The 18,331-nt window shown below is 39.9% G+C and overlaps 1 protein-coding gene across 16 annotated transcripts in view; it reads left to right on the top strand.

Moving 5' to 3' along the window:
- TNFSF4 (TNF superfamily member 4) overlaps positions 1 to 18,108 on the top strand; it is a 289,735-nt gene extending 271,627 nt beyond the window's left edge. For 15 of the 16 annotated variants that reach the window (XM_015123982.3, XM_078000094.1, XM_078000056.1 and 12 more), the window contains 2 exons: positions 13,248 to 13,296; positions 14,973 to 18,108. In XM_015123982.3, the coding sequence (XP_014979468.1) occupies positions 13,248 to 13,296; positions 14,973 to 15,322 (399 nt within the window). In that variant the 3' untranslated portion in view covers positions 15,323 to 18,108. The remainder of the gene's footprint in view (positions 1 to 13,247; positions 13,297 to 14,972) is intronic. The other variant, XR_013416472.1, reaches the window with a different exon arrangement.
- Positions 18,109 to 18,331: the final 223 nt, after the last annotated feature.

The following is an 18,331-nucleotide window of genomic DNA, read 5'->3' as shown; positions in this document are numbered from 1 at the left end:
AATACAGAAAGTGAGTCTAATCCGATCAGCACTAGGGGGCACCACAGTAAAAGTAACCATTCTCTTGTGTCTGAAGACAGCTGATCCTCTTTTCCTGAAGAGTTGATTAGAAAACTTCTCAGGCAGTCAAGGGCTCATCCACATATAAGAGAATGAACAATATCAGGGGCAGCTAATATTATTCACTATTTGCACAGTGATGATATTTTCTAAATGAAGTGTTTTGATATATGTTTTGATCCAGGTACTCAAAATAGGACAGAATAATTTGGATGGGAATGATGCTGGAAAATATTGCACATTTATACACATATAGATCCAAATACACACACACAGAGGAGAGCTGGGAAACAAGCGGGAAGGCTCTAGGTATAGATCTAGGGATACAATCTCTCTGTTCCTCTTCTCTGACCTCAGTTGCTGGTTACTAGTACTGAGTAGACCCAGCCTTGTTTAGGGGCTGGCCACCTTGGCCTTCCACTTCTTCTTCTTCTTCTTCTTCTTCTTCTTTTTTTTAAATATATATACCAATTACTTCCCTCTCAAATGGCAGCTTCTCCCACTTCAGGGATTCTCCATTCATGGAAAACGAAAGTTAATCCTTTTGCATCATTTGGGTTAGAGGAGCTACATACAGTGTTGTTGTTACTGTTTCACGAGGGAAAAATAACCTAGCTGAGTTATAAGTGGCAAGGTTTATGTCTCCATAGTCACTAATGAAATACATGGTAGAGTTCAATGGAAACGGAATTTTCCAGCATCCTATGCTTTGTATATTTCGTTTGTAGTCACCCATGCTTTTGATAACCAATCTTTCAAACAAAGGCATTAAAACATTTGCTTATACAAAACGATAAGACATCAACTCAGATTTTGGAGGAGTTGTTGAAGTATAAAGGGAGTGCCCTGGGCCAGGAACCAGACTTTTTCAGTCCAGGCTTTCACCTCTTGACCCCAAGTAAATTTCTTGAAATTCCCTGGGCATCAGTTTAATCATTTCCAAGACTGGAATTTGGTTGTGGTGAGGATTAATTGATACACAGCTTTGTAAATGCTAAGATTATTATTATTATTCACGAACATGCTTCCATAAACATACTGCTACTAAAATGTTGACTTTGTAGTATGTGTGTGCACACATACACACACTGTAACTCAAATCTCAGAAAGCATATCATAGTTAAGGTTAACCATAACTTCATGAACCTTGATTTCCCCAGTGTAATTTTTAGGATTAAAAAAATCCACCTTGGAAGAGTCCTATTATTTTTAAACATAGATTTCTAATTAAGAGCTCATGGGTGAATTAGAGAACAAAAGAAGAATGAAGGGGAGAATTTATGAGGTTATGAAGTATGATTAGGTTCAGTATCTGTTTGCATGTGGTTCAGAGATCTAAAATTACCTACTTAGAGCACATGGCTTAGGCTATTTCCATTTCTTCTTATTTTGATATATTTCATCCAATTCTCCAATGACTTGGCTACCAAATAAGGCAGGGAATTAGATTTATAAGAGGCATATCATCTGGTTTGCTAAACTAGAAGCATTGGGGAATATGACAGGTATAACTAAATTTTTTTTTCAGTAGACCTTTCATTCTGAAATGCACCTTAATTTTTATAAGTTTGCCTAGCTTGATAACATGCAAATGCTATTTAAGAACACTCCGGTACTGTGAGAGACTAAATTTCTGTTGTTATAATTTGGACAGAAAGATGGACAAGCAGACCTGAACTTTAATTCTTCTTACACTAATTTAATAAGAACTTGTGGTTAGAGAGCTTTCATTCCCAAAGTACTATATTGAACAGGTAGGGAAGTGAGGACTTCGGTGAGTTTAAGTGGTGTACCCTCAGGGCTGGGCTCCCCAGCAGGCAGCCAGACCTTCATCCTAGAAAGCCAGTGAAACAGTGTCAAAGATCAGGATGGAATGACAATATTACAAAAATTATAAAGAACTCAAAACATGCATCAAAGGAAAGCATCTTAATGAGTTATAAAATAAGTTGTAAAACATGTATTTTACAGTTTTGCACACTCTATAAAAATACAGTTTTGCACACTCTATAAAAAATTCAACCATGAAGTAGTTTCTTAGGACTATTGGAACAAATTACTGCAAACTGGGTAAATTATAACAACAGAAATTTAGTCTCTCACAGTACTGGAGAACAGAAATGTGAAATTCAGGTGTCGGAATGCCATGCTCCTCTGAAGACTCTAGAGAAGAATCCTTCCTTGCTTCTTTCTGGCTTCTGGTGGCTCCCAGCAATCCTCAGTGTTCTTTGGTTTGTAGCTGTATTGCTCCGAGCTCTGCCTCTATATTCACATGGCCTTCTTTCAAATGTGTATCTTGTGCGTCTTCTCCTTTTCTTCAAGGACAGCAGTCATATTGGATTTAGGGCCTACCCTAATCCATTGACCTCATGTTAACTTAACTAATTACATCTACAAAGACCCTATTTCCAAATAAAGTCACATTCTGAGGTTGCACATGGACATGAATTTTGGAGGGGCACTATTCAAACTACTATAAAGCACTTATTCATTTACTTATTCAGCAATGTTTATGGAGCATCAGTTACCTGTCAGGCACTGAGGACACAAAGGTGAGCAAAATAGACATGGTCTTCCCTGCTCTCCCAGATTTTGCAACCCGGTAGGAAAACAAGGCAGCTAAACAAGCAATAGCATATGATAAGCACTGGATAACCAAGGAGGGTACGGTTCTTCAGTAAGAAGTTTCACAGAAAGCTGCCTGCCAGCTTTAATACCTAGTATGTCGATTGGGATTATAAAGTGAGCATACTTGTTTTTTGCATTAGGTACTTGGTTTCACTTCCATTAATTAACAAGAAGGGTTTAGTTTAAAATGACATGGTCATCGTTGTCACCACCATAATCCTCATCCCACTGCTGTTCTGTGATGATGTTACCATTCACCAGTCTCAGTTTGTATCAGAGCATAGGTTGAGGATTATTTAGCCTCCCACAGATGAGTTGAAGAGCTTTACTGCATGTACAACACTAGGGATCATCTTTTTTTAACTTTTAGTTTAGGTTCAGGGGTACATGTGCAAGCTTGTTATATAGGTAAACTGTGTGTCATAGGGGTTTGGGGTACAGATTATTTCATCACTCGGGTAATAAGCATAGTACAGGAATAATCTTTTTGTTTGTTTTTTGAGATAGAGTCTTGCTCTGTCGCCCGGGCTGGAGTTTAGCGGCACAATCTCGGCTCACCGCAAGCTCCGCCTCCCGGGTTCACGCCATTCTAGCACAGGAATAATCTTAGTTGCTCATTTACTATCAGAGGGAGCCACTTGGGGAAAAAGAGGCCTGCTGCTTTTGTTACAGCAGAGGGGTCTATTGTGTTGAAAGTGATCTTCTGTTCAGAAGGTCTTCTTATCACGCAATCCTTTGAAATCTGCCTCACTTTTGAATATTGTGATTCGCCTTATCTTTGAAATGGAAATTTTTCATTAGACAGTTTATTCCAATAATCTAAATTGAATTTAGACATTGAAATGAGAATATTAGAAGCTGAGGAAGGGAAAGAACAGTCAAGCGAAGATCCCAGGTGTGCCTAGTCCCAGTGTGATGTCTTGTTCACTCTACCAGGTTGCCTTCTCAAGACAATATAATATAATTTTCTTGTTATATAGAAAATTAGAAAAGGGAATGAGTTATTTCGAATAAAGAGATTGACTGCAATAATTCTGCTACTATCTTTGTATTCGAGGATGAATGGACCAATTTCTTTTTTTTCTCTTCTCTACGTTGAACTTTTATTATGACAATATACAACTGGTAATGTGCACCATGACTGAAAAGAGTTCTCATATAATTTGATTTGGTACTGGCATAAGAATAGACAGATCAACGTTTGGAATTTAGAATCCGAAACGAAACCTGCACATTTATGGTCAATTGATTTTCTTTTCTTTTTTTTTTCCTTTAACTTTTATTTTAAGTTTCAGGGTACATGTGCAGGATGTGCAGGTTTGTTACATAGGTAAATGTGTGCCATGATGGCTTGCTGCACAGATCAACCCATCACCTAGGTATTAAGCCCGGCATCCATTAGCTATTTTTCCTGATGCTCTCCCTCCCCTCGCCCCTGCAACGGGCACCAGTGTGTGTTGTTCTCCCACATGTGTTCTCATTGTTCAGCTCCCACTTATAAGTGAGAACACGCAGTGTTTTTCTGTTCCTGTGTTAGTTTGCTGAGGCTAATGGCTTCTAGATCCATCCATGTCCCTGCCAAGGACATGATCTTATTCCTTTTGATGGCTGCACAGTATTCCATTGCGTGGTGTATATGTACCACATTTTCTTTCTCCAATATGTCATTGATGGGCGTTTGGGATGATTCCATGTCTTTGTTACTGTGAATAATGCTGCAATAAACGTATGTGTGCATGTATCTTTAGAATAGAATGATTTATATTCCTTTGGGTATATACCCAGTAATGGGATTTCTGGGTCAAATGGTGTTTATGCTTTTAGATCTTTGGGGAATTGCCACACTGTCTTCTACTGTCTTCCACAATGGTTGAACTAATTTACATTCCCACCAGCAGTGTAAAAGTGTTCCTTTTTCTCTCCAACCTCACCAGCATCTGTTGCTTCTTGACTTTTTAATAATGGCCCTTCTGACTAGAGTAGGCCAATTTCTAAAATCTTGAGCAATGTATAGTGTTGACTAGAGCCAATGTCAGATATTATGTGATCTTGTAGCTGATGAAGGTCCAGGTATGTCCTGAGGGGCTAAGTTCCACCTTAGTTCAACATTTATTTACTAAGTGCCATTATGTTTGAGACATGGTAGGAGGTATGGCAATGCAGTGGGTACCTTGCAAACCTACCCTTCTAGTTGCTTAGAGACTAAGCTGATCTGAGGATATTACAGTAGAGACTTACAAATCACTGAGGTGGGGACAGGAGTTCTCAGAAATGTTTTAGTAAATTCCTCTGTCAGTGTACTTTGAGTGCTTCCTCAGTTGTATGTGGGAAGGGAAACCAAGATATAAGAAAATCTTCCCTCTGACGATATGAAGAGTTGGTGCATTAGGTCAATCACATAATTTCATGTCACATGGATGCTTTTGGTTGATTTGATTGTTTACCTAAATATAGGACTTTTCTCTCAGGAATCTGTCAGTTGCTAATTGTATTAGGGACAATAAAAGCACAGTTCATGCTCTCTCTGAAACAGAGAGGAGGGAGGCTTCTCTGCGGGGAAACTCACAGCCTTTACTTAGCAGACTTGATGAGAAGAGTGGAAGTGGTTAGAGAGAGAGGAGGCTATACACAGGATGTATAGTGGGGAGGAAGGTGGAGGTTAAGAGAGAGATGACCGGGAAAATATGCTGGCAGAGATGGTAAGGGTTGGGCATGGAGAAAAAGAAGGCTTTGAATGGTAGTTAAAATAGCTTTTTCTTTGTGTTCATTAAATCCCAATAAACGCTTTATTCAACAAGGTTTTCAAAGCCACACATCTTTGTCTCTAAGAAACATAACTTTTGGGATAAATCTTTCTGAATATGGGAAACTCCTTCACCAAAGAATCAGTTTTTCCCATTTTTCCTACTCCTCTCTCTAGGTGGAATTCTGAACTTCCCTCATCAGAAGTCAGGGCTCATCTTTTTGTAAGGGGGCTACTTCCACTGAGAATAGACCACGTCTGTCAGATGAGGATCTATCTTCTCAGTCTACTATGGTGGCTAAGTGTGAAAAATTCTCCCTTCCTCTTCTGAGGCCCCTTGAGACATACCCTGAAAGCTTGTGAGGTCATACTTTCATGATCTCTCAGATCTCCTCTGGTTGACATGAAGCCCAAGGTGCAGGGAGGAGAGGTTCATGTCCAGTGGTGGTGGTTTGGTGAACTGGGGAGTCCCCACCCCGGATCTGTTTCCCCACCACCCTCTACTAGCCCACATCCCACTGCCGCCCTCCACCAAGACCTTGACATTGTGGCCTTGTACCAAGCGAGGAATGGCAAGGTCCACATAGTGAGTGCAGGGCCCACTTCCTGATTTCATGCGTGGTGAGTATCATTTGCTCCTGCCACAGATACCCTTCACCAGGACAAATATCAAATGAGTTTAAGGTCAACAGTCCCATGCCACATCCTAGTGAGTCAGAGTTAGAGGTACACACTCTTCAAAGATGAGCTCTTGAAACAAGTGTCACTTTCTTGGGAACACAGCACAGGCTACTGAATAAATGCCAGATATCAGACACTTTCCACCTTTGTTCTTGGACAAGCCAGTGCTAAAAGCGCTGAAGGAGGCCAAGAAAGAACCTAATTCTAACTCTTCTTTGTTACACCTGCATGAGGAGCCTACTTTGTATTTGCCCATGGGCCTGCAGTTCCTTGCCATGACAGTTTTACCTAATCAGAGCTGAGCTAATAATTTTGGCAACCTGAACTACATAGACAACCCTGCAACATTGGTTGAGGAGCTCTTTCTAGAGGAGGATTTCTAGATATTTTGATATATATCTGTGTATTTTGACAACTATTCAAAAATTAATATTTAATCTTATTCAGTATTGATGATGAAAGTAATTCAAATTAATTTAGGACCCTCAGATAAATGCTTTTTTTGGTGTTCTTTACTCTTATGATAGTGTAGGATAAAGAGAAGGGATGTTATCATGAACTTGGGATTCAACTGATCTCAAATGAATACATGTTTATTCCTGAGCAAGTTCTTAACAGCACTAATTTTTATTTTCCTATCTGTAAAACATGGGTCATTATTTTTTCTACATTGTAATGTTATTTTGAGCAGCAAATGGGATAGTACATTTGAAACAGTGCATAGCACATTGTAAGCGCTCAGTAAAGTTTTATTTATTCTTTTCCTTTTTGTTTTTTGAGACAAGTTATCTCTGTCATGCAGTGACATGATGGTGTCTCCCTGCCACCTCAATCTCCTGGGCTCAAGCGATCCTCCCACCTTAGCTTCCCAAGTAGCTGGGACCACAGGGGTGTACCACCATGTCCAGCTATTTTTTAAAAATTATTTTTGATATTTTTGTGTAGATGGGGTTTCACCATGTTGTCCAGGCTGGTCTTGTACTCCTGAGTGCAAGCGATCAGCCTGGTTTGACCTCCCAAAGTGCTGGGATTACAGATGTGAGCCACCACACCAGGCCCTTTTTCTTGAATGCACAAAGGATGGTCTCATTTCTAGACCTTTCTTCTTACTATTAATAATTGTAGAATATCTTTTGCTTATCTGGGTCTTCTCTGTCTTTCAAGGCCTAAGTCCAGGTCTTTCCTCCTTGTGCTGTCAAAGCCTACAATGATTTTTGTGTTCCTTGAAACCTTATGACTTACATTGCCTGTAGGTATTTACTAAAGGTTTTATGTGTACAGGGACAATTTTCCCAACTGGCATAGAAGTTCATCAAAAGTAAGGATTATATGTTCTATCCCCTCATGTTCCAAGAGATGAGTGTAATAATTGCTGCACAGCAAGTACTCAATAATTGCTGATACTATTTTTAACCAAACTACCAAATAATATGACAATCACTTTATTCATTCAAGTACTGAATAACACCTACAGCAGAGAAAAAATTTCTTGAGCACCAGCTTTCAGATAGGCATGCTTTTTGCACAGGGTGTGGTTGAAGATAAATTCTCTGGATTTAGACTTTTGGAAGTTCATAGTTAACGGCAGTGATTTTTAAATCTGAACCTTGGTTATTTGTAAAAATGAAGATTCCTGGATCTACCCAGACCTTTTGAATTAGAGTCTTTGTGAATAATCTGACCATCTGCACTTAAAACAACAACAACAACAACAAAAACAACAGCAACAACATATTTTGGTAGTGATTCTAATGCACAAATTTAGAGTTTAAGAACCACTGGGCTGGTAACCTTCCTGTTGCGTTATCAGCTGCTACCAGACATGACGCTTGTACATTACATTATTCAGTCATTTGGTCAAATAGCCCATATTTGCCAAGTGGGTACTTGATTGTTCCTTTTTTTTTTTTTTTTTTTGCTTCACTTATGGGAGCTCTGAAACCCAAGAAGGAAGCCTGGAGTGTGGGGTCTCCCTTTTCTTTCTCGTGATGAGGTCATTGCCAATCATCTGTATGGCAACTTCTTCTTTTCTCTAAGATTGCTATTAAAGTGGACACAAGGAATGGAATATTAAAATCTTCATAGAATGTTTTTCTTGCTTCAAATTTGCATGGGAGAAAAATAGTACTTGTGTGGTATAATAAAAATTATACTGAAATTGAAGGGCATGCATCAAATCTCTTCACTTCTGTGAGCCTTAATTTCTTCATATGCAAAATACAATGTTCAACTAGAATATGACCTCTTTTGCATTTTTTCCATGCTTTGAAGACCATTCAAAATTCAGGGATATACTTCAAATCTGGCATGGATACTTATGAGCATTTACATTTCATCCTTGAGTGTGGTGTGGACTCTTCAGATCTTCCAGATGGAAGAAACTTTATTCTATAGACTGTGCTTAGATGGAAGCCCCCTGGTCCTTTGATATTTTCTGTTTTCTTTGAGCATGTGGAGAAGATCTGGGGATTTTGCTTTTCTTGATATACAAAATACTAAGTCTGCGTGTATGGGTAGACCAAATGTCTTCTGATTGTTTTCTGTCAGCCTTTCGCATGAAACCCAAATTCTTTTGTATTGTTTCTCTGAGGTACAGAGAGTCAGAGCACTGATATGATAACTTTGTTAGTCTTTGTTTTTTTCTTTAATCCATTCCTTTGTTCTGTTGTCATATATTAAGTTTATGTAGTATTATGTAGAATAAATTATGAACATGACATGGATATTATTTTCCACGTGCATCCAAGAATAATTGCTGATGTTTATTAACTTCTTGCAATGTTCCATGCCAGATCCTGATCACTGACATATATTATTTCATTCAAACTTTACAATTCTCTGATATACAGATTTTTACTATCTCAATTTTACAGATTAAGAAACAAAATCAGAAAGATGAATGCAGTTTTCCCAAGGTCACACAGCTAAGTAGTCTTGAGTAGAGGAGATAAGACTTGTATTCACTAGCAGTATAATAAGTCAATAGAGTGTTTTTTTAATATTGGGGTTAACTGTCAGTGTTGTACATTCTGTGGGTTTTGACAAATGTATATAATGACATGTATTCACCATTACAGAATCATACAGGATACTTTCACTACCCTAAAAAATACCCTGTGCTCTACCTGTTTATTACTCCCCCACTCCTAACCCCTGGCACCCACTGATCTTTTTAATCTCCATAGTTTTGCTTTTTCCAGAATGTCATATAGTTAGGTCATTCAGTACATACTGTTTTCAGATTGGCTTCTCTTGTATAATAATACACATTTAAGATTCCTCCATGTCTTTTCACAGCTTGATAGTTCATTTATTTTTAGTGCTGAATAATGTTCCATTGTATGGTTGTATCAGTTTATTTATCCATTCACCTACTGAAGGACATTTTGGCTGCTTCCAAGTTTTGACAATTATGAACAAAGCTTCTATAAACTTCTGTGTGAATGAGTGACTTTAAATACTTGTATGGGAATACAGAAACTGAAACTCAAGGATTTGATTTAGGCCTTGAAGATGGTAAGATTTTAATGGGCAGAGACAGATGGAGGGACATACTGGAGGAGTGGTGGGATCTCGGCTCACTGCAACCTCTGTCTCCTGGGTCCAAGCGATTCTTCCCCAGTAGCTAAGACTACAGGTGCATGCCACCACGCCTTGCTAATTTTTGTATTTTTTATAGAGATGGGCTTTTGCCATGTTGGCCAGTCTGGTCTCAAACTCCTGATCTCATGTGATCTGCCTGCCTCGGCCTCCCAAAGTGCTGGGATTACAAGTGTGAGCCACTGCACCTGGCCTACTTTTTAAAAATGCTTACCATGTACCATGTGCTGGCAAACTGCTGGATGCTTTAAGTTATCCTATCTAAACTTGGGGTTCATCTTCTGGAAAGTTCCACCAACAGTATTATGTCTTATTTTCACATGTATAAAGGCTAAAGCTGAGAAATGCTACAACTTTTCCAAATTCAAAGAACCAGAAAAGTCACAGTTTGAACTAAATCTGACTCCAAAATCTATGCTCTTTGTGCCATCCTACCAGGCTGCCTACCCAAGTGCAAGGAGATCAGAACAAATAGCTAGATAGACATTAGACACAGAAAGGATATATGTGGCACTAAGGCTTGACAATGAGGTTGGAGCCAGGCTCTTCAGCACTTTGACTTGGGCACTGTGGGGGTGTCTCTGGGTACTGGGGTAGTCAGCATGAGGTCATCAGGTATGGAGGATGAGGGGGAAGATGGTTGGAAGACCAATGAACAAGAGGAAGGATCATCTTCTTCTACTTCACAACATTGCCTAAACTTGATGGTATCGATGTTAGTAAGAGACTTCTGAGGATATGCAAACTTCTACCCCTACATGACCTTCAGGAGAAGGAACAGGATGCCTGAGTCTGGAGTTTCAGTAGATCAGCTTCCTCCAGGTTGATCTACTGGAAATCTAGACTCCAACACGGAGGATGTCACATGTGCTTTACTCACTCACTGCCTGTCAGCATCATGGTCTCAGAGAATGTTTGGTCACCACCACCCTTACTTCATCAGGGCACTTCAAAAGTTGGAACATTTCTTAGGTTGCAGGATATTTTTGGAGATCTTTGCAAAGTCAGTCAAAATAATCAAATCACAAGAGCTTTTAGATCAGGGAGTGAAAGCAAATTTGAGAATGAGGAAGCTTTAGGTTTTTTTCTTTTTTATTAAATTAAAGTCGCAACGTTTAAAATCTAAATCATGGAAAGCTAGTGCTGAAAGGAATGCCCCTGATCTTCTAGTGACTTTTAAAGATGAGAAACTGCCATCTAAGGAGATTATGAAACTTGCTTAAGTTGGCACAGTGCCTGCCTACCTGGCATTAGCACTCTGTCACTGCACGCTGAGGCCTGTGCTGTTGTGCTACTCCACAGACGGCTTCTTTCTGACATTTAGCACGTGGCAATTCATGCTGGCACTAACTAGCCCAGAGAGCACTGGAAACATTTATTTACCCGGGGAACTATGGTGGTAGGGTACTTTGCTGTCTGACAGGTTTTCTTCCAGAGCATTGCCCTTAAGCACGAAGGACACTAATTAGCCATCATGCCATGAACAGTACGCGGAAGCGGGCGAGCTAAAGACTTCTGCTTCTACCCAAGTCAGTGCCTCTCTCCATGTGCTCAGCACATTGAACTCATATTGTTCCTGCAGCCCAGTCCCTGGCAGGGCTCAGAATGGCTCTGCATTCTTCTTCTGCTGCCTGTTGGTTTTAGCTTGGTAAGGCTTGTGATTATGCTTATAACAGAAGTAGGGAATTCCTCATCTGTGTGGGCAGGTGCCAGTGGAATATGCTTGACTAAAGCTGCTAGTGTGCCAGGAGAGTGGGAAACAGGAATTCCACTACCCAGGGCATGAAAACAAATCTGTCTCCTCATTTTTGATTAGGACGTCATGCCAAAATAACCTTGTGGGAAGAGCCGTTGTTCTTGGCAGGCATAATAGATGTTTTTTTTGAGATGGAGTCTCACTCTGTCGCTTAGGCTGAAGTGCAGTGGTGCGATCTTGGCTCACTGTAACCTGTGCCTCCCAGGTTTCAGTGATTCTCCTGCCTCAGCTTCCTAAGTAGCTGGGATTATAGGCACGTGCCACCATGCCTAGATAATTTTTTTTTTTTTTTTTTTTTTTTTTTTTTTTTTTTTTTTAGTAGAGACAGGGTTTCACCATGTTAGCCAGGCTGGTCTTGAACTCCTGATCTCAGCTGATCCGCCCACCTTGGCCTCCCAAAGTGCTGGGATTACAGGCATGAGCCACCGTGCCCAGCAGACATTTTTTTCTATTTTCTTTTTTAGTAGGTAATACAAACATATGGCACAACATTTTTAAAAAAATTAGACCATGAGAAGTAAAGGTCAATCCTACTCCTGACCTCAGGCTTCCAATTTTTTTCTCCAGGGACAACATTTGCAACTAGTGCCTTGTGTATTCTTTCAGATACATTAATATACTGTATATTCTTACAGTGCCCATATAGGTGTTATTATTATTATTTAACACAAATGGCAATCGACTTTATGTATAATTCTGTCCATCCCCCCACTTTTTTTTTACTTAAGAGATCTTGGAGTTGGCTCCATATTGAGCTTCTTTGTTCTTTTAACCACAAAAGTACTATAAACGTTTTATCTATCAGGATTCCTCTCTTCACTGTTTTACTTCTCTTTTTGCAATGAGTACTGACTTAATTCAGGTTAGGTTTTGTAAGCTGTTGAAGAGAAAGATCCAATGTTTAAAAAAGCTACACCAAATATATTGAGATCTGATGGATTGGGACAGTTTTTATTGCCTTTGTCTCCTGAAAATAGGATGCTTTTACTCCTGCATTAAAGTGAAAGACCAAACATGCCGGAAGCTTCCAGAACTCACTCCCAGTGCATTCTGGGAGTCTGTGGCCATGATGTATTGATTGAACACAGCATTCTCCATGAGGGAATCTCTACAACTGAATGGGTTTCTTAACACTATGACTATAGTGCTGCGTTATCCAAAATGGGAAATTGGGGCACAGTGAGACAAAACAGTATACCAAAGAAGAGTTTGGCAGAGATGTGGACAGATCTCAGACGCTTGCATGAAAGAGCACAATAGTCCTAATTTATCTTAAGAGATGTTATGGAAAAGCAAGGGGGCAGGTGGAAGTCTAGGTCCAATCTTCATAGAAAAAGTCAGGGCCAGGCATGGCAGCTCACGCCTGTAATTCCAGCACTTTGGGAGGTTGGGTGAGAGGATTGCTTGAGGTCAGGAGTTTGAGACCGGCCTGGGCAATACGCAAAACCCCATTTCCATCCCTACCCCCAAAACTCCAAAAAACAAAAATTAATCAGGTGTGGTGGTATGTGTCTATAGTCCCAGCTACTCAGCAGACTGAGGTGGGAGGATCACTGAGCCCAGGGAGGTCAAGGCTGCAGTGAGCCATGATTGTGTCACTGCACTCCAGTCTGGGTGTCAGAATGAGACCCTGACTCAAAAAAAAAAAAAAAAGGAAAGTTTTTTTTTTTTTTTTTTTCAGGCTACTTCATTTCTGCTTCGCTGTTCCTTTGAATATGACTTGCGAATTTCATTTGTTCATGTTTTTTTCCTAAAAATATGTCTTTCTTCCTCCCTCAGGTATCACATCAGTATCCTCGAATTCAAAGTATCAAAGTACAATTTACTGGTAAGTGTTGTCAGAAGTTTAATTGATTCATATTTTTGAAAGAATCTTCTCTTCAGTCTCTTAATTTCCTCTAGAACACAAGATCTCTCCTTTTCCTTAGGGAAGGAATTAAATTCCAATTAAATCCCAGAATTGTTGTAGCCTGCATATTATTTTCATTAGGGATACAGGTGTATAAAGAGAAAAGGGGATTAATTATTCATCAAATATGTGTTTGTCTCTGTACTAATCACTTTATGTTCCTCATTTAATCCTCCACAGAAACTTCTGGGTAGAAATTATTTCCATTTCTTAGTTAGGGAAACTAAGGCTTTACTTCTTACAAGTCTGTCTGACTGTAAGACACATTATTACCTGCTAATTGTATTCTGGGGCAAGAGTTTACCTTAATGAAAGTTGGGGGAAGCCCTTGATAGAATAAAAACTTTGACTCCAGAGAGAAGATTGTTTGGGTCCGTGATTAACGCTAGCATAACCCCTAGTGGTTTCCATATGAATATTCATTTTTTAGTTAAGTTCTCCTGAGCCTGAGGGAAGGGGAGTATTTCTTGCCCTCCATAAGTGGTCCCCATTTTCAGTTCAAAGTACGTCCCTCTGCACTGGTACAAAGCAAGAATTACTGAATTGTGACTAGCAGTGGGGACCTATTCTTTTGCTTAACGAAAGAACATGGACCAGAACAGGGTGTGTCCAAGATGTGGTTACTTGGCTATTCAGGATCATTTTAGTGCTAATATGGAAATAAAAGAAGTTCAGGCTTTTTGGCTTGCACTTGGGATGGCCCTGCACAAAACAACTTAATCTATCACTGCCTCCTACTCCTCTTCCTCCTTTTCTTTCTCCTGTGGCAGTGACTCTTCCCAAAGTACCTTCCGGGAAAAACTAGCAATAGGAGGTAGAGAAGAGAAATAAGTATGTGCCCTTGAGCTCTTCCACCTGCAGCTTTGAGAGGCCACCCTGAATCCACAGATATGCTGTGCACAGCTGCATTATTAAGCTTAAGCGACTGCTAACAAAGGCCGCTAGTAACTGCTGTGGATGGGTCCAATGTCTGGGGCATGTGGAAAATTTGCATTTCATGGTCAGATGACAGAAAGACAACAGTTGAAAACAATTGCTTTGAGTCAAGCTTCAGAGTATGGGTAGCATGCAGGGCTAAGGCATGGGGCACTACTGCCACCCTTTGCCCATAGTTCATCCACTGAGCAAGAAAGGAGGCACTGAAGTGGTCAATCCATCCCTGTTCTGAAAAATTAGGGAAACCCTGAAGCCACCTGTCCTGCCATAGGTGCTTTGTGACAATTTCTGTAATCTCTCAGCTCCTGAATCTCAGCCCCATCTGAGACTCTCTTGGCCACTAGTGTTAGCATTGCCCCTTCTTCCATTCCACAGGTAAAGCAGTTTCCACGCCGCAGGTAGAAACACAGTGCTCTCCTGCTTTTACTCTTTTCTTTTCTTTCTTTCTTTTTTTCTTTTTTCTTTTTTTTTTTTTTGAGACAGAGACTTACTCTGTTACCCAGGCTGGAGTGCAGTGGCGCGATCTCAGCTCACTGCTTTTAATTTTTGAAAATCTCTCCCTATCACTTTCTCTTCATCTGATTGCAGATGTACTAGAAGGTTGTTACCCAATTCTATGCTTAGGAATTAATTAACATTTTTCCCCCTATCTTTCCTAGAATATAAGAAGGAGGAAGGTTTCATCCTCACTTCACAAAAGGAGGATGAAATCATGAAGGTGCAGAACAACTCAGTTATCATCAACTGTGATGGGTTTTATCTCATCTCCCTGAAGGGCTACTTCTCCCAGGAAGTCAACATCAGCCTTCATTACCAGAAGGATGAGGAGCCCCTCTTCCAACTGAAGAAGGTCAGGTCTGTCAACTCCTTGATGGTGGCTTCTCTGACTTACAAAGACAAAGTCTACTTGAATGTGACCACTGACAATACCTCCCTGGATGACTTCCATGTGAATGGTGGAGAACTGATTCTTATCCATCAAAATCCTGGTGAATTCTGCGTCCTCTGAGGGGCTGATGGCAACGTCTAAAACCAGGCACCAGCATGAACACCAAGTTGGGGGTGGACAGGACATGGATTCTTCATTGCAAGTGAAGGAGCCTCCCAGCTCAGCCACGTGGGATGTGACAAGAAGCAGATCCCGGCCCTCCCGCCCCCACCCCTCAGGGATATTTAAAACTTATTTTATATACCGCTTAATCTTATTTATCCTTATATTTTCTAAATTGCCTAGCCCTCACACCCCAAGATTGCCTTGAGCCTACTAGGCACCTTTGTGAGAAAGAAAAAATAGATGCCTCTTCTTCAAGACGCATTGTTTCTATTGGTCAGGCAATTGTCATAATAAACTTATGTCACTGAAAACGGTACCTGACTACCATTTGCTGGAAATCTGACATGTGTGTGGCATTATCAAAATGAAGAGGAGCAAGGAGTGAAGGAGTGGGATTATGAATCTGCCAAAGGTGGTATGAACCAACCCCTGGAAGCCAAAGCGGCCTCTCCAAGGTTAAATTGGTTTCAGTTTGCATATTGCCTAAATTTAAACTTTTTCGTTTGGTGGGGGTTCAAAAGAAGAATCAGCTTGTGAAAAATCAGGACTTGAAGAGAGCCGTCTAAGAAATACCACGAGCTTTTTTTCTTTACCATTTTGCTTTCCCAGCCTCCAAACATAGTTAATAGAAATTTCCCTTCAAAGAACTGTCCGGGGATGTGATGCTGTGAAGAATCTATTCAGTGACTTAAGAGAGATTTTCTTCTGTACAGGGAGAGTGAGCTAACTTACTGTGAAGGGTTAACTTTACTGTACAGGATAGCAGGGAACTGGACATCTCAGGGTAAAAGTCAGTACAGATTTTAATAGTCTGGGGAGGAAAACACATTCTTTGCCACAGACAGGCAAAGCAACACATGCTCCTCCTCCTGCCTACGCTGAGATACACACTCAGCTCCATGTCTTTTACACACTTACACATTGCTGGTTTCAAGAAATGAGGTGATCTTATTATCAAATTCAATTTGATGTCAAATGTCAAATAGCACTAAGAAGTTATTGTGCCTTATGAAAAATAATGATCTCTGCCTAGAAATACCATAGACTACATATAGTCTCACATTGATAACTGAAACTAGAAGGGTCTATAATCAGCCAATGCCAGGGCTTCAGTGGAATAGGATCCCCTTGTGTTTAGTTGAAATGTCCCCTTGACTTGATATAATGTGTTATGCTTATGACGCTGTGGATAATCTGATTTTTCATGTCAACTTTCCAGATGATTTGTAACTTCTCTGTGCCAAAACTTTCACAAACATAAAGTTTTGAGATATATATTTTTAAATTGTAGCAAATGTTTCCCTGACATTTGAAATAGAGGATACAACATATCACAGAATCTTTCTGGATGATTCTGTGTTATCAAGGACTTGTACTGGGCTACAATTATCTCTAGAATCTCCAGAAAGGTGGAGGGCTGTTCGCCCTTACACTAAACGGTCTCAGTTGGATTTTTTTCCCCCTGTTTTCTATTTCCTCTTAAGTATATCTTCAACTATATTCCCATCCCTCTATTTTAATCTGTTATGAAGGAAGGTAAATAAAATGCTAAATAGAAGAAATTGTATGTAAGGTAAGAGGAATCAAGTTCTGAGTGACTGCCAGGGCACTCACAGAATTATAATCATAGCTAAATATCTATGGAGGGCCTACTGTGGACCAGGCACTGGGCTAAATACTTACATTTACAAGAATCATTCCGAGACAGATATTCAGTGATATCTGGCTTCACTACTCAGAAGATTGTGTGTGTGTGTGTGTGTGTGTGTAGTTCACTTTTTGTTATTGACAATGTTCCGCAAAATTGCAGTTACTCAGTGAGTTATATCCAACAAAGTAAATGTTTATGACTATAGGTAATATTTAAGAAAATGCCTGGTTCATTTTTTAAGTTTGGAATTTTTGTCTATATTTCTCATGGATGTGCAGTGCACATGCCAGGCCTAAATATAATTGTCGTGTGCATTGTTTGTGCTTGATGTCATGGTCCCCTCTCATAGGTGCTCACTCCCTTTGGGTGCACCTGGCCGGCTCTTCCCATGCTGGCCTCTTCAACCACACAGGGATATTTCTGCCATGCACCAGCCTCACTCTACCTTCCTTCCATCAAAAATATGTGTTGTGTGTCTCAGTCCTTTTAAGTCATGTCCTTCACAGGGAGAATTACCCCTTCTATACACACGGCAGAGTTTTGTGGAAAGAGAATTGAAAAGTCACAAGATCAGAATTTTAAATTTGACTTAGCCACTAACTAGCCAAGTAACCTTGGGAAAGTCATTTCCCATTTCTGGGTCTTGCTTTTCTTTCTGTTGAATGAGAGGAATGTTAAATATCTAACAGTTTAGAATCTTATGCTTACAGTGTTAGCTGTGAATGCACATATTAAATGTCTATGTTCTTGTTGCTATGAGTCAAGGAGTGTAACCTTCTCCTTTACTATGTTGAATGTATGTTTTTCCGGACAAGCTTAGATCTTCCCTCAGACATCTTTGTGAGTCCTTCAAGAGCAGTTATCAATTGTTACTTAGAGATTTTCTATTTAGAAAATGCTTAAGGGATTCCAATCCCAATCCAAATCATAATTTGTTCTTAAGTATACTGGGCAGGTCCCCTATTTTAAGCCATAATTTTGTATTTAGTGCTTTCCTGGCTCTCAGAGAGTATTAATATTGATATTAATAATATAGTTAATAGTAATATTGCTATTTACATGGAAACAAATAAAAGATCTCAGAATTCACTACTGGTTAGAGTGTTGGAGTGTTCATTTATCCTTCTTTTCTCCATGTTCTGATTAGCTCAGCCTCTGAAGAGGGGAGGATGGGGCAAGCTTTCCAGTTTCCTACTTGCCTCCAGTTTTAGCCATCAGAGACACATCTGAGGGATGGTTGAGGTGGCAGAGCTCATCTTTGTTTTTGAAAAGATACTCACTGGAAGTCCTTAGAGTCCCTTTTCATAGTTTAA

The sequence above is a fragment of the Macaca mulatta genome, chromosome 1, assembly GCF_049350105.2.
Source record: "Macaca mulatta isolate MMU2019108-1 chromosome 1, T2T-MMU8v2.0, whole genome shotgun sequence".
NCBI lineage: Eukaryota > Metazoa > Chordata > Mammalia > Primates > Cercopithecidae > Macaca > Macaca mulatta.
Note: the sequence above shows the minus strand (reverse complement) of the source record. Positions and strands in the feature narration are given on the sequence as shown.